At 45.0% G+C, this 23,023-nt stretch overlaps 1 protein-coding gene across 6 annotated transcripts in view; it reads right to left on the reverse strand.

The window, feature by feature from the left end:
• The window catches only part of NFIC (nuclear factor I C), a 178,479-nt gene extending 155,659 nt beyond the window's left edge, over positions 1 to 22,820 (reverse strand). For 3 of the 6 annotated variants that reach the window (XM_084825633.1, XM_084825631.1, XM_084825629.1), the window contains exon 1: positions 20,694 to 22,820. In XM_084825633.1, coding sequence (XP_084681759.1) covers positions 20,694 to 20,696 — 3 coding nt within the window. In that variant the 5' untranslated portion in view covers positions 20,697 to 22,820. The other 3 variants (XM_084825628.1, XM_084825630.1, XM_084825632.1) reach the window with 3 other exon arrangements.
• Positions 22,821 to 23,023: the final 203 nt, after the last annotated feature.

The raw sequence follows: 23,023 nt of genomic DNA on the forward strand, positions 1-23,023 counted from the left end.
CGAGGCCCTGTGAAATAGATTCAGGGCCAGGCCTCCGTGAGCCCAGGCTTAACAACACACACTCACTCACACACACACAAACTGTTCTTACTTTCTTCAGACTTTCAGGATAAGATGACCCCACATTTTTTTAAACGGCAATGCATCAGAGTTCAAGGCACACCACGCAGCCCAAAAATATAGACACGAGCAGTTTGTGGCTTTAATTCTGACTGTTTTCAGGCTCAGAAAAAGAGGGAGGCACACAGGGAGGTGAATATATTAATGCACTTCTAGAATATCGGATACTTAACCAATAAATCTATTTGTGGCACAAAAGCAAGTATGGATTCTTAACACCCTTTGCCATAGGGTTGCCAACCAGCTGATATTTTATCAGTCCAACCTGTAAATACCACTGGCCCGTTGGTTCAGGGGGCGGGGGGAGAAACAGTTCATCACCTAGTGCAGAATTAACTCACAGAACTCACTGCCACAAGAAGCCAGTGTAGTGTAGTGGTGAGAGTGACGGACTGGGAGCCGGGAGATCCGGGTTCTAGTCCCCACTTGGCCATGGAAGCTCACTGGGTGACTTTGGGCCAGTCACAGACTCTCAGCCCAACCTACCTCACAGGGTTGTTGTTGTGAGGATACAACGGTGAGGAGGAGGATAATGTAAGCCGCCTTGAGTTCCTTGCGAGAGGGAGAAAGGCGGGGTATAAATGCAATAAATAAATAAATAAATAAATAAATAAATAGGCAGCAACAGCAACTAGCTTAGATGGCTTTAAAACTGGGTTGACAAATCCATAGAGAAGGAGGAGATCCTCATTAATTGCATCTTCTCTCTGTGTTCGCCCCTGCCTCCATTTGCCGGCCCTCCCTCAGTTGTCTCCCTGGGTTCATTTATAGACTGTAAGCCCCACAGAGCAGGGACCTGGTGCCCATGAGTATAAAAAGCAACAAAAACTGGCTCTTAGCCATGGTGTCTAAGTAGAACTTCTATATTTAGAGGAAATCTACCTCTGAATATCAATTAAGAGGGGAAACAGCAGGGAAGGGCTTGAGGGCTTCCCGGAGGCATCTAGTTGGCCATTGCGAGAAACAGGATGTTGGACTACAAAGTCCAGCAAAATGCTTTAATTTCTTATGTTCTGTCACATAACCTGGATTGGAGAGAGAAAATCCAGGAAACCCATCCTGAGACTTTCTAGCTTCACAGCTTGTGAATACTACGACACAGCTCTGCGTAGACACACAATGACTGGGTCCTGATGACAGGCTGAGCTTTGCCATGGGGTTACTTAACCCACAACAAGCCACACTGCATATGCAACCCCTGTGTTGTGCGAACCCGGTGAGTGCAAGTGATGTGGGGGTTAAACAAGACCCTCGTGTAACCCATGCTTGCCAGGTTCACACTCCCCTGAGTGGGGATGGCATATTCAAAATATGCGAACAGCCCCAATGTGGAAGTGGGTAGAGCGCTGGATTAGAACAGGGGAGAGCTGCATTCAAATTCCCACTTTGTCCTAAAGTTCACTCACCTTGTTCTAGTCACCTGCTCTCTGCCAAACCTACCTCACAGACGTGTTTGGAGGATAAAATGTAAAAAATATTCATTTTTGAAAAGAAAGAAAAAAACCCTGGCAATTTTAGCAGGTAGAGAAGAAACGTTTCCAGGATTTTATTTTTAAAGCACAAACATTTGTTTTAGGTGCCACCACAATGAAGCTCACACTTCTTTGGCTGACCAAGGAAGCTGCTAATTACAGGCCTACAAATATTCGAGGTATACACAAGTTGCCAATTACTGGCCACTTAGCAAATATTCACGGTATATACTAAGAACCCTAATCCTCTCCAAAATATCAGCTGGTTCAATTTCAATACTATATCCTCTTGATTCTGCTCAACCTAGTAAATTAAATCCAACAGTTCCATAACTGAGACTGAAATATTACGAACAATCAATAACACTTATAAAGGTCATATTAGAAGACAATGCACTTTGTTGCTAGCAAACTCTGGATTTTGCAGACAACTTCCCTGTTATAGAGGACACATTTCAGTTCTAGGCTCGGGTCTTTAATAAAAGAACAGGTAAAGCCTAGTCAAATGTTGTTACCCTGGACCTAATTAGGCCTCAGTATCTCATCTGTACATTGAAAGATGGGAAAGGCTCCTTAAGGGATCTTTTTATGTGGTCCCCAACAGCTCCAACTAACTGTATTGATGTCAAAAAAGGGAAAGGAGGAATTCTAGCAATTCTGCTGGGGGTGGGGGGTGGGAAGAGTCCATGGCAGAGGAATCACCACTTCCTAACCCCACTGCTTAGCTTGCTCTGGCCAGAGCAAGCAGGTAACAATGTACGAATTATGTAAAATCCATTCTACCTGTCTTTCACAGATAGCCAGGTGCCTTTCGCTCTGTCGTCTGCCCATCGATGGAACCAGAATTTTTTCTTTTCTGCCTTTGTGCAAATTCCACAAGTCTGTGGAATCCACCTGACAGGGGAAAGCCAGTCCGCTGCAGAATCGAGAAGTTGGGTTCATGAAAATCCGAACTCATTTGGTTCTGTTGCGGATTTCTCTGACACCCCTAGAGGTGGGGACAGCTTTTTTCCTTATTTTTTCCTCCATTTCCCCCACTGCTTCATCCTTTAACAAATAAAAATAAAATAAACTACACCAGCTCCAGAACTGGCATAGTTCCCCACCCCCCAGCCCCCATTGGAGGAACATGTCTGGAGAATGAGGGGGGGCTTTGGACTTAGGGGATCTTTCACTCCATCTCTGTAATGCCCTTTTTTGCCCTTACCAACATTGGAGCAGCAAAGGTACTGGAACTTTCCACTGCCGGGTCAAAGGAGGACCTCTGCGGGGAACCTAACTCTCCGCCCAGGGAGAGTGGGAGGTCTGCAGTATGCTCTTACATCTCCCTGGTACAACTTTATTTTGGATTGCATTTATAGGTGGAAGGAAGGTTTCACAGTATTTTATCTTATTTTTTTATGAAAAATGGTATAGAAATTTTCTGAATGAATAAATAATATGAATACGTGTATGTTGGTGTGTATACATTATATTAATTTATATTTATCTGGTCAACGCTGCTCACACTCTAGTAACACCCCTAGACATGTTCAGCTGACACCATTTCCGTCACTTTTGGGGAACCAGCAAAGTCCTGATTTGAGGAACCAGCAAAGCCCTTGAAAAACCTGCGGTTTTCATGGCATTTTAAAGATGCTTTTTGTGACTGTTTTGTGTGTGTGTGTGTGTGTGTGTGTGTGTGTGTGTTTTACTGGCTGTTTTTACCATCACCTTCAGGGCAATTTGGATTATACTGCTTTTATTGATTGCCGTTAGCCACCCTCGGCCGCACACACACACCCAGCCAAAGATCTCCTGTTTCTTCAGCTGACTCCACTCTTGCCACCCCGTTACCCCTAGGGGTAAGAAAAAACACAAGAGAAAGGAAAGATAAGATTGCACAATTTTCGGCTTTCGTGTCTGATGCTGTGCATTGTTTAAAGAAAACACTGAGCCCTTTCTTTTCAAATAACCTTCCTCGTTCTCTCCCTTACATTAGAATATGTTCCTTCTTGTTTCCAGATCTGCAAACAAATGCCATTCCCGCTTATATCCATCAATGTGTGTGTGCTTTTAAGTCTTTAAGGCTCTCCTCACTTTGACCTTAAATACCCCCTGCCACCAAGAAAAAGAAAAGTCGAATATCTCCGTGCATTCCTATGCCAAAAATTGCACACCGAAAGTTAACGTGGGATTTTTCTTCCCCCACAAAATGTCCTGCTTTGTTTCTCAGGTCTTATCTTAGAGGATCCAAGAGCTGAGCTACCTAGCACCTTAGGTTTACAAACACGTAATGTAAACAAAAGAGGTCTAGTGGTGAGTTACACTTAGTTTTAGGCTTTAGCAAGTCAAGTGTATTAGATATTCCCAAGAAGAATAATCGTATTTTCCTGATTCGGTTTCTTTGCAAAAGAACCTGAGATTCTGCAAGGTCTGCTTCCACAACCTTCAGTTGGAGCTGTTTAATGACTGAAGTTATGCAAAGGTTAACTTAGCATCAGGATCAAGCAAATATAATAATTTCCAGGGCTAAGGCCTAGTCCTGAATCTAGAATACAAAGTATAACTCCACTGATCGCTATTTCTATTCCCTGGTCATTCTGGAGGTGAGGTTGAGGATAATTTCCAACACCATGTTTGTTTCAGTATAGCTAGAAAATATTTTCCCAGTAACAACAGCTACAGAAATACCTCAGTCCCAGATAGATTAAAGGGAAAATGCTCTCCGTCAAGATGCCCTACTGCTGCCCAAGGTTCAGCGGGTTGTTTCAAAACACTATGGCCACCTCTGTTCATTTTCTTTCCAGGTTTTCCTCACAGGTTCATCCCTCCGGTCTTTCCTCCTTCCTTCCCTCATCCCTCTGCCCTCTTCTACTCTTCCTTTCCCCAAGTCGTCCTAAGACACCCTCTTGCAAGCATTAGAGTCATAAGTGAGCCCCAGGTTCAATCCCCATCTCAGGTGATACCAGGAAGGGTCTAGGGTGGCCCTATCTCCTTCTTGACAGAGGCCTGTCCCCTAACTGAAATGCTGTCCAGTCTAACTCAGGTATAAAGATAAAGAACCATAAGAAAGGAGAGCAGAGGCTTTGACGTTTCACGGTCACAGTCTTCCACACTACAGTCAGAATATTGTATTTCTATTTAAATAATAGCAATTATTTCTAAATTTGCATCTAAACATATACATTTGCTTCTGTAATTTGTTGTGCAACCCTGTGTCCTCTTTCTGGGGCAACACATGCCCACTTTTTCTGTAATGTGTAACTAACTGGCCACTCCACATCCACATTCTGCTGCAAGGTGCAGAAACTCGGGCCAGGGGCCAAATCCAGCTTGCCTGGGGATGCAATCTGTCCCTCTGAGACTCCCCAGATGGCCACCCCACCCTCTTTCCCACCCCGACCACCAATCATTTGCTGCTTTCGTGGATTTTGTTCAGCTTTTTCCCCATTCAAAAAGATTGAAATGCCTTTCTGAATGCTTTGTTACTGACAGTGAGAGCTTTAAGCTAAAATATGCCGGTATTTTTTAGTATTTCGGCTCTGGCACCTCCCACCACCGGAATGCGGCCCCTGAGGGGTTCTCTGAAATGGAATTCGACCTTCTGGCTGAAAGAGGTTCAGCACTCTTGCTCTACTGGAAGGGCTGCCCCGTCCAAGACCAGCTTAAAGATAAAGAACCATAAGCAGATTGAGCAGAGAGGGACATTGAAGTTACCCTTCAACAGTTGTTAGTCTGAGCAGGCACACACACGTCATCTGGTCAGAGTGTGCCCCATTAGGGCAAGATGTCTGTTATTTGTATTCTAGTAATTACTGCAGATTTGCATCTGTACTAGGGCTGCGCACAAATGGCCTCTCAAAATTGTCCAGCCTATTTGCGGGCAATTTCACTGAATTTCTCCAAGGGGAGGAGAAATTCTCCAGCCGTTCCTCAAAGGTAGGGCTCACTATTGGCGGGGATTGTAGCACAGGTTCTTTCTTTTTTTTTCCCTAAGGGTTTTTGGTTTCTTGCACTGCTCCTGCAAGCGGCAACAGCACCAACTGTGGTGAGGCTTCCACTTTGAGGCAGAATTTTGAATTCCTTTTGGTGGTGTTTTTGAGCTTACCTAATCACTGTGAGGTGGCCAGGGGGGCTGAGTGTGTTCTCCCTCTCTATTACCCGTCTTTCCATTGCTCTGCAGCCTCCCAGGCCATCTGCACTTTCTGAACTGAAAATGCCCCATGGGAGGAATTGTCTCACGATGTTTTCCTCAGGATGGTTTTAACTGAAGTGCGAGAAGCCAAGGAGGCTGCTGGCTGCCACAGAGATGACCGTAGGACGAAAGACAGGATGCTTGTGCTCACTCCTCAGCCACCTCATAAGTAAGATCAGCACACGAACCACGAACCCAACCCATGAGAATTTCTCAGAAATTTCTCCTCCTTTGAATTTCTTTTCAAAAGCAATTTCTTTTCTATCAAACTGAATGAGAACGGTTGAAAAAAGATGTGGGAGAAATTTTCAGCACAGCGCCGGTCTGTACATATAAATTACCACATATAAATGTTATGCAAATCTGTGTTCTCTTTGGCAATGCATAAATGACAGCCCTAGAAGGACCACAGCGTAAGATCACTTGCAATCACAACAGACCAGCAATTTTCAATTTTTTATCTTTTCACTGCCCACTTGAAAACTGCTGGGAGTCTCTGTGGACCAGTAAATTTTTTAAGAATGCTCTACAAACCAAGGTTTATAATATAAAATCTGGCACAGGGAAGGCAACTGAGAAATTGGAGGAAATAACTTATATTTTAATTACATTTCCTTCTTCAGCATCAACACCATCAAAAGCAGTATCAGATTATGCAAATCACAGGCCCAAGGTCAGACCACTGAGAAAGGCTCCTTAACTAATAAATTTTAAGGCGGGGTGCAAAACCTCTTTCAGCCCAAGGACTGAATTTTATTTTGGTGTCCACATTCCAGTGGTGCATAGGGCTGAAGGGAAAACAGGGGAAGGGACAGGAATACTTTCTTCGAAGGGATGTTGTTATCCTGGTCACACCCCCATCTGAGAATCCACAAGGCGACCCACCTCCAGAAGCTCATCCACGTTCTCAAACTGGCTCCTTTCAGTTTGGGGGGTGGGGGGCTGGGAGAGTTAGGAATAATTAGGCTATAATAATTATTATTAGGAATAATTACTTGGAGGATCGTCTCTTCCCATATATACCTGTCTGGACCCTAAGATCACCTTCAGAGGCCCTCCGCAAATGAGGGGAGATGGCTGGCTACTAAAGAGAGGGCTTTTTCAGTGATGGCACCCTGGTTGTGGAATGCCCTCTCCAGAGAGGCTTGCCTCACACCTACACTGTAGTGTTTTCGGCACCAGGTGACCTTACTATTTTTCCACGATTTAGAGCTCTTCTGTTTTGTTTTTAAATGTGTCACTGTGTTTTTAGATCTTTATACCACGGCTGGCCTTTATGCTGTTTTTTTTACTTTGGTTTTATTCTTCTTTAAGCTTTTAAAGGTTTTATATTATTTATGTTTTATTCTAGGATTTTAATTTTTGTGAACCACCCAGAGAGCTTTGGCAGTATAGAAATTGAATAAACAAACAAACGTATTTGCTGATCGAATAAGCTTCATGTGAATACAACAGTGAATCCCAAACTGGGCAGTGGGACCAGTGCTTGAGTTGAGACCCCATATACTTGTCAGTATGGGGGCAGGATTTGGCTAAAATTTAGGGGACAAAGGAGGTGGGGGTTTCTGGATTTTTTTTAACCCCACCTCCCAACCTTTCCCTTCATAATTTAAACCGTGACTTTAGTGTGCTGCTAGAAATAATTCAGATAACAAAAGGAGGAGTCAACAAAATGTGTTCTTTAACTATGCACACACAGCGCATAGTTAAACTATGGAACTCACTTCCGCAGGATGTCGTGATGGCCACCGACTTGGATGGCTTTAAAAGGGGGTTAGAAAAATTCCTGGAGGAGAAGGCTATCAAGAGCTACTGTCCCTAATGGCTACGTGCTACCTCCAGTCTCAGAGGCAGTATGCCTGTGTACACCAGTTGCTGGGGAACATGGGTGGGAGGGTGCTGTTGCACTCATCTCCTGCTTGTGGTTTCCTGGTCATCAGCTGGTTGGCCACTGTGTGAACAGAATGCTAGACTGGCGGGACTCTGGGTCTCTTCTTACTTAGGTTCTTAGGTTCAGCTACCAGAAGGTTAAGGAACACTGGAACAGGAGAACACAAGGTCCAGATTTCTAAAAAGCAAATTCAAGCGAGGAGGCAAGGCTAGAGACGGTAAGGCTGAGCCCAAAAGGGAGGGAAGTCCTGGAGTGGGGAGAGACAGCTGGTGAGAAATCACTGTAAAGGACCTGGATGCAAATCAACCAGGTCACTCTCTGAAGTCCTGGCTAGAAGTGGAAGAAAGTTTGCCAGTGCTATTTTTGGGTCTGCTGGATCATGCTGAGGCGGGGGGAGGGTTCCTTCTTGCTACAGTGGCACTGGCTACTTGGACATCCTCGCCAAGAAGACGGATGCTCCCAAATTGGAGATAGGCTGTGGGTATTCGTGTCTAAACAATTCCCTGCCAGGGTTTAATCTCTAAATGGAGAGTTGTCGCCTAGAGAAGAAGAAATAGGGACATGCATAACTTATGACCTGGCTACCTGACTTCACAGAGGTGCAGTTAATGAATTGTGCCCAGAACATAGCTGAAATCATTGGGGTGGGGGGTGGGGGGAATTCTCAAGCAAAGTCTCCTTAATTTGTTTCTTGTTTTATTTATTTTGTAAGTTTTATATCTACACCAAATAGCATTCTGAAAGCAGCTTACAAGACAAAAAACTACAACCAAGAAGTTAAAAACACCCTAACTTCTCTCTCTCTCTTCACTTTTCCATAAAGAAAAAATTATAACTGCTAAATACAATACACAGGTGCCCTCCCTGGTTCATAAAAACCTCTCCCAACCCATCCTAGATTGCAAGCACTCTGGGTGTTTTTCTGCACACTTTCAAGCCTGTTATTACAATCTTAGGACCTAGGAACTTTCTTTTTTAAAGACAACAATGAAAGTTGAGATTTTCCGCAGAATGCAGAATTCTGCAGCCAGCAGCCAATATCTGCAATTTATTTTTATATAAGGATGTTTATATAGGACAAAAAAGTGTTCTCAAGACAGCTTACAAAACTAATAAAAATCAATACACCATTAAAATCCAATTAACTACTTAATAACTACTAAAAGCCAAACAGTCGGACTGAAACCAGCCAAATACAAAAATCAAAATTAATAATGCTCTAAACACAATTTCTATCAAGCAGCCCCATAAAACTCTTCAGGGAAGGCCATTGAGAATAAATGTGTCTTTAGGGGCCCTTCTAAAGGACTGCAAAGACAGAGCTAGATGTACCTCAGCTGATAATGAATTCGGTAAGTGTGGTGCCACTCCCAAAAAAGCCCTGTCCATGTTGTTTTTTTTCAAAGGTGGGCAAATATGGAAGGCCTTGGCAATGACCCCAGAGTGCAGGCAGGTTGTTACAGGCGAAGAGGGTCCTTCAGATAACATGGCCCCAAACTATTTAAGGCTTTAAAGGTTGACACCAGTACTTTAAATTTGTCTTGGAAATGCACCAGCAACAAGTACAGGTTGCACATAATATGACCATTTGTACCCACTATCACTCCAGCAAAGCATTCTGCACCAGCTGAAGTTTCTGAATCACCTTTAAAATAATGCAACCTTATGTACAGTGCATTGCAGTAATCCAGAATGGATGTCTCTAGTTCATGCTGGGTGAGGAAAGCTGGGAGTTGTAGGACCTTTTTCGGTCTAAAGATGCATAGGATTGTGCCCTAAAAATCTTACACGGTGTTCATTTTTTAGAAAAAAAAACCAAGATGCACGGGGCTATTAAGGCTGTCTTGAAAAAGTACTGCCTGGTTGAGATTTTCATCATAATCCCACTGCAGTGTCTCAGTGGTGAGGGAAATGCACTCTGCGCCTACTCAGGAATGCTTTTTTATTTTTATCAGAGGTGGAACACTGAACTAGTTAGAATGGTTAGATTAAAATAAATTTTAATCATTGTTTTTAAAGGCTGCCTATTCAAACAGGCAACATATTAAAAAAATTAAATACAAGTACTTATAAAAACCACAGATAGAAAGTAAATTTGATCTTAGAAGAGTCATTTCTTACAAGAAAGGGGGGGGGGCTTGTTCTAGAAGAGGGATTTTCCCCGATCTTCTTGTGAGAAAGAGAAGGTGGGATTGCCTCTTCTAAAACTATACCTACATGCATCAACTAAAAATAAAGTATACTTCCCCACTTTAAATTATTACTTTTTATCATATGCAAATATATGCTGATTTAATCTATTTAATTAATTGATCAAGCAACTAAAACCCAAACAATTAAATGGCACAAGATTTCTTTAATTGGTTGATGGACATTAATGTCAAAGAGACATTTTCAACTATTTTCATTTCATATATATCCCCATGGTGTTTTTGAAAATAGCTGCCTGGCACAAATTACGATTTATCTAAATATCAGGCCTCCCTTCTGATCAAGATGGTTTGGGACTTAGGAATACAAAGGCCACAGAACACAGCAAACGCCCATGGAGTTTTAGACGCTAGAAGCCTAGCCTTTTGAGGAGGAGAAGCTAGGATGTTCATACAATTACCAATACGAAACCAGCAGTTGCAGCCAGTCAGTGTGGTACAGTGGTTTTGTACCCGGGTTCAAATCCCAGCTCAGCCACAAAGCCTATTGGGTGATCTTGGTCAAGTCACCATCTCTCAGCCTAGTGAACCTCATGGGGAAGTTGTGAGGACAAAAGGAGAGGAGCATGGATGCAGGCTTAAGCGTTTTGAAGGGAAATAAAGATGTTTGGCGGGATCCAAATTTAAACTTCCCCACCCCCTCCTTCCCACGGCAGCCCTTCAAGTCCCCTGAAAATGCTACGCAGTCAGGAGACCCTGCCGAATGGAGCAAGCCGTGTGGGAGGGGAATTCGCAGAAATCGGGCAGAGGGGTATTCCGTGAGCAGAGCCCTTCTTCTTGAGTAAGGCAGACCCTGGATCCAACCCATGATTCGGTGCTTCCTCCCCTCTTTGCTTTCCGTGCAAAGGGCCAGAGGCGAATTTCTAAAATACAAGATTCCTGGAGAATCAGACCTCCGTAGAATCCATTTCCTGTATCTCCAAAGCTGCACTTCCTGCTTTCCCTACTGGATGCAGTTATATCTCCAAGTAGCTATGGCTCAGAGGCCCTGCCCTTCATCATTATATTACAGTTTGCTGGAAAGAGCAGAGAGAAACAGGACTGAGCCTCGCCAATACATCAGTCAGTTTCTGGAAACACCAGATTGACCTTTTTTTAATCGATCATTATGGAGTTCTTCAGCAGACTGCTTTTGAGGGAGAGGGTGCAGGGGGAAGGAGCATTTATCATGCAGCAGGCCCAAGTGCAACGTGGCTCAACAGGCAGATGGATTTGCATTTCAGCCTCACCTGTATCACTGACTCATTGCATGGCCTGGGACAAGCCACATTTTCTCAGCCTCAGCGCCCTAGCCTGGGAAATGGATACAGAAGCTGCCTCAAACCGGACCATTGGTTCATCCAGTCCAGTATTCTCCACTCTAGCTGGCAAGAACTGCTCAAGGTCCCTGCCAAAGAGAGTCCTTTCACACCATCTGGTACCTGAGAGACTTTTAAGTAGCTTACAACTGAACCTGAGACCTTTTGCATGCAAACAAAGCACCTACTCCCCTGCTGAATTATGCCCCCCCATGCCGTACCTTGCAGGGCTGTTGTGGGGACAACTGCGAAGCATTTGCAAATTTCAAGGCCTTTGTCAATAACAAGAGGAAAACATTTCCCAGGCCGCAAATGTCTCATAGCATTGAAATATATTTTGTTTTTATTGTTTTTCAAGGAATGGCCAAACTTTTGCTTGAATCTTGCTTGCAAAACAAAAAACATATTCCTTTGTTCCAGATGTGTGGGTGGGTGTTTCCCCATCCAAACATTCCTAACTGTAAATATATATATATGTATGTATGTATGTATGTATATATATATATATATATATATATATATATATATGAATTTAAGGCCCGATAGTGTGTGGAGGAACTAGATGTAAAAATGATCCAAACAGGGTTGCTTTTTGCTTGCATTAAAACCAGAGTTCACTCTTTTAGAGCAAGAGCTACCCGCCCTCAGAGGATCCCATCTGTACATTTCAGCATCTCCTATTCTGACTCTCTTTGAGGTACAACTGAATGATCCAGCAATGCCTGATGCAGAATTACCCATCCATTGCCCACTGGGAGCTGACTGGGAGAAAGGAAGATGTCAGGACAACACATCACACAGAGTTGCAGCGAGCAGCCTCTCAAGCAGTTTGAACTCACAAGAGTGTTTGCTATTCTTTTCAAACATCTTTTTCTTGTATCACAACTGCAACTGTTGAAAAGAGTTTTGAAATTACTGAGCTAGCTGATATTATACTCCAGCCCAAGGGTAAGATTTAAGTTGCAATTTCCACTTCTCTTATTTAAACTCAAAACACTGACTTTAAAGTCTGAAATTCTGACCTGATCTCACATTCGTGTACAATTTCTTAGTACAGGCTCCTTCTCAATCGCTAGATGCAGAGTTGAATACCAAGACTTTGAATACTGTGGTTTTAGTTTGAGGAGGAGGCTTTTCGATTCATTGAGAAAATTTAAAAATGAAGTCTCAAAGCTTTCGAAAAGGTGGAATTGCAAAAGCAATTTTAAAAGGTTTCAGAATTCAAATCACTGAATTTTGAAAGTGGGATGAATTTTTATTCAGTTTGCCCAGAGCTTCTTGTTTCCCTGCCATTGAGTGTCAAAAACCTCATTCTGGATTGTGTCAATAATATTCCTGAATATGAAAAAGGCCCTCTCTCTTTTAAATACTCCACTATGCTTTGGAGTGGGCAGAATTAAATCCTCCCCCACCCCCAACCTGGAAAAGAAATCTCTAGATCACAATCAGTCCCTTTTCCCTTCCTCCCCTCCAGTTTTGTGGTTACCATCTATGGCACTGCCAGAAACTGAGGCACTGCAAACCGAAACTTCTACAGGGATATACTTTAGAAGACATCTTATATTCATGGGCTTACCCTTAGTTTACAGCAAAGAAGGAGTTACACAAGATCCAGGAAAGAGTCTTGGTGTTCAATAATTAAATAAAATATCAAGAATCGATAAGAGAGAAAGAACAGCCTGCCACGCTCCAGGGGACACAACCACGGAAACTCTGGAGTTATGCTACACAAGTCTCAAAGAGCCTGCTGTAATACTTAATGCTTGACAACACAACACGCACGCTGCAAAATGTGCAATACCACAAGGAAAGAGTCCACAGTGCAAATTGCAATGCTGTGCCAAAACAGAGGAACATTTTGTCCTGTGCATGCAACAGACACAGTGAATTGTGACCCCCCCCCCCAAACAACTAGCAGGTACAACACACAACAAGGCAAACTTCAGCACAAGCCACAGACACAGTGCAATCTAGAACATAACACGTATCCCTTCTACAACACCACATACACACAAGTGGATCAGCTTATGATGGTGTATGTACATACACGTCCCAAACTGGCTAATGCTGCAATGTGTATTTTGCTGCTGATCTAGAATTCAAAGGACAGCGCACAATCCCACAACTTAAGCAAACAATAACCCCAAAATATTATTTATGTGTTTTAGAAAATGTGTTCACTCAAACTTTTCAATGCATGCACTAGAATCAAGTGACTAGGTGCACAGGTTACCAAGCACTACCGTCATTCCCATAAAACATACAGCATGGTGTGTGAATATTTTATAGCATGCAACAGCCACACAACCGGAATGAATCAATCTGCAGTGCACACCATAAATATGTGCTGGCACACCTGGCTCCCGTTCAGCTGCACTGCACATCAGCACAATCATCTACACACATGTTCACACACTGTCATGAACACACCACACACACCACACTTCTACAGACATTATCACTATGGCTGATATATGTCCTGTGCAGCCATCCATGCACATTCTTACACAAACCGCCACTTCCTTGCTCGCACAGGCACACACACTCATTTTCACACACACATGCCCAGGCAAATTGGTTTCCAAAACATCCTTTAATGCAGGATGCCGCACAATGGGCCTAAGACATTAGAACGTTGCATATTTTCACGTTCAGTCTCCAACACATTCCAACACTTCTACGGCACTCACATTCTCATGCACAGGCAAAACACTCACATTCTTTTGCACACACATATACTGAAACACTGCTATGCATCTCAGTGTACACATACACACACACACAGGCATACACGATCACATCCCCCCACCCTGCACGCCCCACTCTCCCTGAAATCTGAAGTTATCCAAACTTGGGACACAGAGATTGCCTTTGGAAAACCAGTTCCTATTAACCGCCTCTCCCATTCCAAACCTAACAGCTGATTGTTTTGCAGCACCCACCCGATGCTAGTCAGGGGATTCCCACATGCACCCGGCAAAAGAAGTTGCCAAAGCAAACATCAGTCATTCCCAAATTTCCTTCAAGTATCCATAAAGAATTTGTGCGTGGATGTGCCCCAATAATGCTAATCAAGGGGACACACACACCGAAAAAGAAAACCCCTATGGAGATCTTTCCATCTTGGAACACCCTAAAAACCAGCCACTGCCCCCTGCTTAAAAAACAACAACAACCCTGACTAACATCCACCCCCACCCGCAAAAGCGAGAGAGAAATAACTGTTCCGGAGTGAGTGGGGAGGTAAGATGAGAACAGAAACTAATTAGCAAGGATTAAACTGACCTGCAGAAAAAGGGGAAGAAAAAAAATAAAAAATCAGACCTCTTTTGAACCAGAAAGCCCGTTCTCTTCTCTCTCTTTCTCCCCCCCCCCCTTCTTGCAGGAGAAAAAAATATTTTTTTTCTCCTGCAAAAAAAAAAGGGGGGGGGCTTTTAAAAAAAAAAGCAATGACACCATCATTCATAAATTTTAAAACCAAGCTGCAAAGAGGAAACAGAGGGGTGGGGGTGTACTGTGAAGGAGGGGGGATTATAAAGGAGATTGCTGTGAGGGGGGGAGGCCTTAATTACCTGGGCGAGGCAGAGAGGTGAAGAATACATCGCCAAGCTGTAGCGGAACAAACCGTTGACAGGGAGGGGGGGGGGTGAAAAAGCAGATCCAAGCGCAAAAGTTACTGAGTCATTTCGGCTGCTGGAACAGTTTTCTTTACTCCCTCTCTCACACTCTCTCTTTCCTGGCGATGGATCGTTGCGGGGGAGGGGAGAAAGAGGCGGAGGGAGAGGCGGAGGGAGGGGGTGGGACCGGAGGGGGGGGAAGAAGACTTAACCCTCCAAAAGAGAAGTTGATTTAAATATTTTTAAAGGACCCAACTTTCAAATAAACAAATGGGGGGCGAGGAGCGCATCAAGTTTCCAAAAGATTTTAATTTAAAACAAATTTTTGTTTAACCTTAATTTTAAGGTTAACAGATATTTAAGCAACGTCTCAAGAAAAATGGGGAAAGTAGTGGGGGACACACACACCCCAATGAAATGCAAGGCACGTTTTTGGGTAAGGAAGCACGTGAAGCTCTCCAAAACAAAACACTACGCTAAAGGGGGGGGGGGAGAGAGAGAGGCTCTTAAAATGGCTTAATCACCATCTCTGGAAGAAGACGAAAGAAATCCAAAAAACTCCCACAAAAGACCCATTTTAAAAGGTGGGGGATGAGACCCAGGTGAGGTGGACCTGAGAATTCAGATTCGTTTTTAAATGGTTGAAAAAACGTCTCAGGGGAAGGAACGAAGGAATTGGGGGAGAAGAAAAGTTGGGAGACTCCCCCCCCCAACAAACTTTTTTAAAAAGTTTGAAATGGTTTACCAACTGAAAGTATAGAAACTGTAAAACAAACCAAATTCAGACTTTTTTTAAAAAAAAATCCCCCAAAAGCCAGGGTTAGGAGACAAAACTCCCTAAAGTCCCCCCAAAGGGTATTTAAAATTAAAGAACACACTCTGAAATCAGAAGGGTAAAACATTTAGAGTTATATAACACCCCCCCCAATACATACACACACACACACACACACACACACACACACAGAAACAGGCTAAGGTTACAATCCTATAGCCACTTTGCTGGAAGTCAGATCTATTGAACGCAATGGGACTTACTCCTGAATAGACATATATAAAATTGCGCCGGAAGACCTCTGGAAAGGGAGCAAAGTAGAAAGAGAGGAAATCTGCTAAGGTTGTCCAGAAAGAAAGCAAGATGTGATGGGATTATAGGAAATATTACAACAAATATTACAACAATCAAGACACACACACCTTTCTGTCGGGGGCGGGGGACGGTCACCTCCCTAGAGAATAGAGGATAAAGGAAGTCTTTCCAAAATACCAAGCAGCTGGAGCACACCAGCTTGTATTTTGGAGAGGTTCTCTTCCATTATTGCAATCGCTACTCCTAAAACCCTCACAAATTCATCTTCCTCCTGTCAAAGATATAATTAAAAGAGATGGTAGACGCACACACCTGGTACTCACCGAACCCAGGGTAAGGGTGTTAACGTTCCCCATATGGTCAATGAACTCCTCTCCGCAACCCTCTTTAACTCTCCAGACCAGAGAAGCTACAGTTCCCCCATTTCTCTCTCCACCACCCCACCCCACCCTCACCGGGGGGGGGGGGGAGACACGTACTCAAAAATAATAAAATGCTGTTGTAAAATAGTATTCATAATGATAGGGGCATTTTAGGAAAAATAAAAACTGATTTCTTTCCCTCCTGCTCAGATTTAAGTACGGTTACTCCTATTGAGTTAAATGGGCTTGCTACCAGGGCGCATGGAATTTCAGCCGTGATGTATTAGGGTAAATAATTGTGGGGTTGTGGAGGTATTAGTGGATTTTATAGATCCGAACTGAAAACTTGCAGCCTAGAAAGTTTCCCCTCTCCATCTCTCGCAGGTCCTGGAAGGAGGAGGAGAAAATAAATTTTCTGTTTAAAAAAAAAGAAAAAAGCCAGAACTTTTTTCTCCCAACAAGTATTCCACCACGTCAAGTATACCCTTATTCTTTGGAAAGAGAATAAGGGTATGCTTGATGTGGCACTTTTATGGAACTATGTGCGCTAAGACAGTAAAGGATAGATAATAATAGAAGCAGAAGTCTTAGACACATCTCAGAGACTCCGTTTAGTAATATTTACACACACGCGTGCTTAAAATCCCTCCACTGGTCTCTTCAAAAATTCCCTATTCTTGCATTGCTTTTTCCTAGGTCTTGGGGTCCGCACCTCAATACACCCCCCAACTGGGCATAGCATACAGTATTTGTGATTAAAAACATAGGTATAAGAAATACCTATATTTCGTCTGTCAATTTCACCTCCATATTACAACGGGGGAAAGAAAGATTATTAACATAGGAGAAGCCTTGGTAGATTTCCTTACAGGTTGTTTCTCATCTCTCTCCCCCCGCCCCCGCCTTTATGCGTCGCTGTTTACACTGCAGCAGAAGGCAGAGCGGACTTCTAACTTCAAAAACACAAAACGCTCTATACCAGCCGCCTGTTTCTCCCCGGGGGGGGGGGGAGTTAATCAAAGGAGGAGGGGTATTGAAAGTGCTTCATAACATCGCTCTCCATTACGCATCCAAAGACGCATGGTTTCTCATCTATTCCGCATTCTTCAAGAAACGGCAGGCTGATTTTTGGAGGTCTGGTAATGCCGAAAGCCTTCACCCTGGACTGCCAACCCTTCCCAGTTGCTCCGTGGGAAGAAAAAGAACTGTCTGGCTATACTTATTAAATCACTGGGCTACTGGATTCTCTCCCGCCCTAAATGGGAATCTTTATATGCGCTCGCCATGAGGACCAGCGGACTGCTGGGACGAGGGATGTGGCGCCTAAGAATACAATCCTGTACGTGTCTGCTCAGAAGCAAGTCCCACTGAGTTCAATGCGGCTTACTCCCGGGTGAAAGTAAGCCCCATTGAGCTCAATACGATTTAGCCTGAATCTGAGTACACATGACCAGGAACGTACTGTTTATAACAACGAGAAATGTATGGGTTACGGACGGTAAGCACTTCAGAGGTTAAAGTAAATAGGTATTGGTGCTCCCCCCCCCCTTTATCAAGTGCCTTGGGCACCCGTAAGTGAAAAGGGGATCTAGAAAAATGTAATAATCCATAATAGAATACCATATTTTTACTGAAGAGTAGGGGTACCTACAAGTAAAATTATTGCGGAGAAAGCGGGTGTACTTTAAAAAAAATGTAGAGGGGATGGCTTTTTAAAAAGGGCCTCCACTCCACCACGATTTAGAATGGATAAATAATTCTGCTGTCAACGAAAAAAGTATGGGTGGAGAATGAAGGGGAAATAGGAAAATGATTGCAGAACAATATATTTCCTTGGCCAAGTTGTCACAAACAGGAGCTGACATTGTAAGTCTGTTGTTCCACCGTACCACTAGACTGGAGGTAGAAAACACACACATCCTGCATGCAGAAACGTAGCAAGACAGGGAGAAAGTTAGGATCAGAACCTTTCGTTCTGCCATCTAGTTTTCTGAAGTGGACTGAAAACGCTTCTGTCCCAATAAATCCGTCAGACTTTAAGGTGACACAAAACTCTTTGCTGGATTTGCTGCAATTGACAAATACCGCCACCCCTTCAGAAACTAGATCACTAGATGGAGGGATCTTCTCTCTTCTTCTTCTTCTTCTTTTGCCATGGAGGAGCAGCGATCAGGAGAGAGCCCCCTAGTCCGAAGTGCTATACAGATCTACTACCGGTGAGATGTAGGCCTGAATTTTGACGACCACTGTTCACGTGAATATGTTTTGGGAATCGACTCGGGTAGTCTTTCTGGATATCCCTCATGGGATATCCATCATACCTTGGTGTTTCCTAGGTGCGGGTGGGTGTTGGAGACGGGGAGGAATCAGGCAGGCTTCCGCCCCTTTCTCTTTACACCCTCCTCATGAACTCCTATTATTCCATATTGTTGCAAACTCAAGAAGTGTCTCTCCCCCCCCCCCCTCTCAACCGCACTCCGGGGCACTTCCCGAAGTCACTGGGAAACTGTTCCGAAGCTGCCGCCGCTGCGTTCAAAAGAGACTCGTTCAACTTTCGGTTTGCGCGAAGGCAAGAGGGAGGGAACCCAGCAGTCTCCTGGGGCAGACGCAGAGACCTCGGCAGAGCGCAGGTGTCTGGAGAAAGGAGCCTGAAAGAAAAGGCGCGCGGACGAGGAGCGCATCCCGAGGCGCTAAAGACCAGGGTCTGCGGCACTTTCCCTTTAGGGTAGATTCAAAAGAGTTTCCGCTGCCCTGTTAAGATTGGCACCAGCTTCTCGCTCCGGTTCGATGGACAGGGGATTCTCCCCTGGTGGCGGGGGGAGGGAGCCCTGATCCTAGGCATATCTACTCGGGAGTAAGTCCCACTCATTTCAAATGGACCTGCTTACTCTCTGTCCAAGGGTGCATTGGAACTCAACGCCTTAGAAGGCGAAAGAAATGGACTGGAGTGTGAGGTCTGAAAGAATTGTGAACCTCACCTAGGGAAAAACTGACGTTAAGCTTTCACTAGAACTACAAGAAGTCCTACTGAAAACAGCGACTGCAATCCTGCGCGCATTTACCTGGAAGCAATTCCCCTTGAACGCAAAGGCTTTACTTTTGAGTAAACACGCACGGGTTTGGGTTGTCCTTTGACCCTAGGGGAAGCCGATCTTCAAAAGAAAGTTAGAGATGTATCGAGGGAAAGGAAGTGGAAGAAAGGAAGGGGGAGAAAAATGGGGGAAAATTGGTCCTGATTGATAACCCCGCGATCCGTCTTCGAGAAGCAGGCCAGAGAAAAGCAGCGATGTTCTAGCCGCCTTTCCCGAGAAGCCCCCTTGAACTCGATGCGATTTACTCCCAAGGAGACAGATTGCAGCAGAAGGATGGAACAGCCCTCCCCACTCCTCATTTTTAGATCTGAAATGTGCTGTGGGCTGCGGGGAGGAAAGTGGACGGAAGAGGCTCAAGGCCGGATGGAGAGAAGGCGCTGGGCGGGGGTCTGATGCCGCAAGAGGGGCAGCCACGGCGGCGGGGATGTGGGTCTCCCCCTCTGCCGTCCACCTTCTGCTCCGCAGCGCCCGGGATCTTCTGCTGACGAGGCGGCCTGTGCGTGCCGCAGGGCCCGGCCCGGTTAGCCGGAGGGAAACAACAGCGAGAAAGACAGTTAATTTTTACGCGTAGAGAGCTTGGGCGCGGAGGGAGGGGGTTGAAGCGGGAGTTACTGCTTGGATCCCTCCGTGGGGTGGGGGGAGTGCATTTTCATCTGGAGCTAGAGAGGGCTGGATCGGGGCAAGAGGAAAGCAGCACACGGAGGAGGCCTGGCGACTCTCGCTCTCCGCTGGGCGTCATTTTCAAGTTCAGTTCGCCCTCCCTCCTCCTCCTCCTCCGCCCTCATCGCCAGAGCGGCCATTTTCCGCTACATCTAGCCTTTGCTGAGCTAGCTGCTGACAGAGCGAGCGACTGCCAACCTGCCGTACTTCCTTCTCTCTCCCCCTTCGCAGATCTTACGCATTTCCCCCCTCCCCAATTCCATGCGTAAAAGCGCACCAGGAAAGGCGAAGTGCCCAGACACTCCGCAGGCGTATAGCGCTTTGGGTCTTCCACCCCCCCCCCCTTAAACTCTGCCTCTGACATTACCAACGCTTTGCACCAAGGCGGCGGAGGGGCGGGGGGTGTCTTCAGTTATACAGGGCACAATGGCAAAGGGACGCCTCTTCGAATGAGGGCACGATTGAGAAAGGGGCATCCCCACGTAGATCTCCCCACCCCCACACTATGGATCGCCTCCCGCGCGCAGGGTCTCCGCTCTTTCCCCTTGTTTTGCTTCTGACAGAACTCCCTCGTCTCCTCCTTTTTTCCCTAACCCACCTGCCTTGGGCTTCCCCCTCCTCCTCCGAGAAACCCCATAAACCTCTCCTGCCCCCGCCACACCCCAACAAGTAAGCACAAATATTGAAACTGACATGAAACTTACCATCACCCAAACGAAATTGAGCAGGGCGGAGGAGCGAGTTGATGCCAACGGAAGCCTGGGTGAGGGCAAGAAGGAGAGTGCTTTTTTTTTTTTTTTAAGGTCCCACCAAGTTTTTTAAAAATAAAAATATATATTTATTTATGGAGGACGAAGGGGGACAAAATAGTGCTGTCTTCGGTTTCAATTTCAGCGTTTGACCATCTCTCAGGCACATTCTTCAAGCGGGGTTTGCATCTTATAAGGGGAGGAGGGCTCCTGTTTTGGTCCCAGCTAGAAACCCATCACGCTGGCACGGTCCCCAGATTTAAAGTGGTTGGTAGTGGTTTCTTTTTCTTATCCCCCACCCCCTTTATCTTCAGTGGTTGTTAGTTGGTGGTTCACTTCTTCCAGGGCTGCTGCTGGATGCTTGTAACTCTAATGACACAACAGATCTTAATAATGAGGAGGTGGAAGCTAAAGAAATGGGGCAGAAGAGAAGGGGGGGGAGACACCTCACTTTTCCTGGGACGCCCCACCCTCAGTGGGGGAGAGTGGAAAAAATAAAAAATAAAAAATAAATCTTCTTTTGCTGCTTGGAAGCTGTAAGCAGGTTGTTTATCAAAACAGAGGTGGTGACGATTTGATCAGTAAATGAAAACACACAAATACACAACCACCAAAATCTCTCTTCTTTTCCCCTTTGCAAAGAAAATACGGGAGGGGGAACCTTCACATCTTCCCCCTCCAGGCTAGCACGGCTGCAGCGGCACCCATGACCGACCTCTCTCGTTCTGTTCCTCCCCCTCCCTCCTGAGCCTCCAGTCTCCTCCCCTTTCTCCTCCCCCTTGATGGAGGGGAATTTGGAGGCGTCTGTTTGGAGGCGTCTGGCAGCTCTAGAATGAGAGGGGGGAAGGGGGGAGCTGATGTAGTCTTAGAGTCTCCTTCTACTCCCCCTTCTAGCTCCCAAAGGTGGCCGAAGGATGGGGGGAGCTTCCTGGAGAGAAGATACAGGCCAGGGATGAGGCGAAAAGCTTTGTAAAAGCAGGAGAGGGAGTGAGCAAGGGAACATCTCCAGATTGGAAAACTCAGTCTTGCAGAAAGGTGGTGCACAAAGAAACTCCACCAGAAAGGGAGGATGTAAATTACATTTTGTTTCAATGAAAAATATTAGTGGATGGATCAACAATTTTAGAGCCTGGACTTAAGGGGGGAGGGGGAGCTTTAGACATCCATATGTATTACTTCAACTGTGAAGTATACAACTAACATTTCTTACCCCTTCCCCTTGCAATTCCATGCTTTACAACTGCTTCTATAATCCTGATATGCTACAGCAGAAAAGCAAAACAAAGAACTGTTTGCCTAGCCAGATTCAATAAATACTTTGAGCATGTGCAGTTCCACATTTTAAACTCATTTAAAGCATAGCATCCTTACGACTAGAGGAATCAAACGGAGTTTGCTTCTGCTGCTCACATTTACTTGGGAATAAGTCCCATGTGTATGTGTATATATACAAAAAATAATAAAGTGAGCATTTGTAACCATGTACATGGCCCTCTCCCTGACTATAACATGTTTAAAAATAAATAAGGATACTGCGCAAGCAGTGTGGGACCCTTCACCTGCCACTCTCTGAATGGTCATCCCCCCCCCCAAGTTGTGAAGCCCTATATTGTGGCCCTGCAGTACAGTCCTAGCTGCACTACTGTAGATGATGATGATGTAGCAACGTGAAGGTTTGAGGCCTGCAGAGGCAAGGAAAAGAAAAATGTCAGGTCTAGAGGCCTGGAGGTTTTTTTTGTTGGGACAGGGTATCCCTGAGATGGGTAGTTCCATTTCCCTGGTTAAGTTTCAGTTTCATTTCCCCAGTTAAGTTTCATTTCTTCAGGTTTGAAGCAGTACTGTCAGTTTTGGGGGAGGAGGGTATAAAAAGAGAGAGTCAGAAAGTCCAGAGCAGAGTTGGGGAGATCAGAGCCTGAAGCAGGGGCAGGAAGAAGCAGCCTGGTGAAGTCTAAGCACAGCAAGGGTAAAGGAACTTGCGTTTTGCAACTTTTATTTTCCCTTAAGGCTGTTTGTATCACTTAGCTCTATTGTGTAAATACCTTGGTTGTAATTTGTTTGCTTTGAATCTAGTAGTAAACTGTTGTGGTTAAACCCTGTGTCTAGAGTGACAGTCACCCTACATGTACAACCTAAACCCCATGTTACTGGGAAGGGGAAGATAAAAGAAGGAAGGTGGGACTCTTAAGGAGGCAAGAGAGCCTTAAGGGGTTGCTCAGGGGACCCAGGTCAGAAGGGGAACCTTGACAAGCAGTCTTGTCAAAGAAGGCTGCACCATCCCACTCTGC

Source organism: Heloderma suspectum, chromosome Z, assembly GCF_057233095.1.
Source record: "Heloderma suspectum isolate Gila_16-S chromosome Z, 16-S_ref, whole genome shotgun sequence".
Classification (NCBI taxonomy): domain Eukaryota; kingdom Metazoa; phylum Chordata; class Lepidosauria; order Squamata; family Helodermatidae; genus Heloderma; species Heloderma suspectum.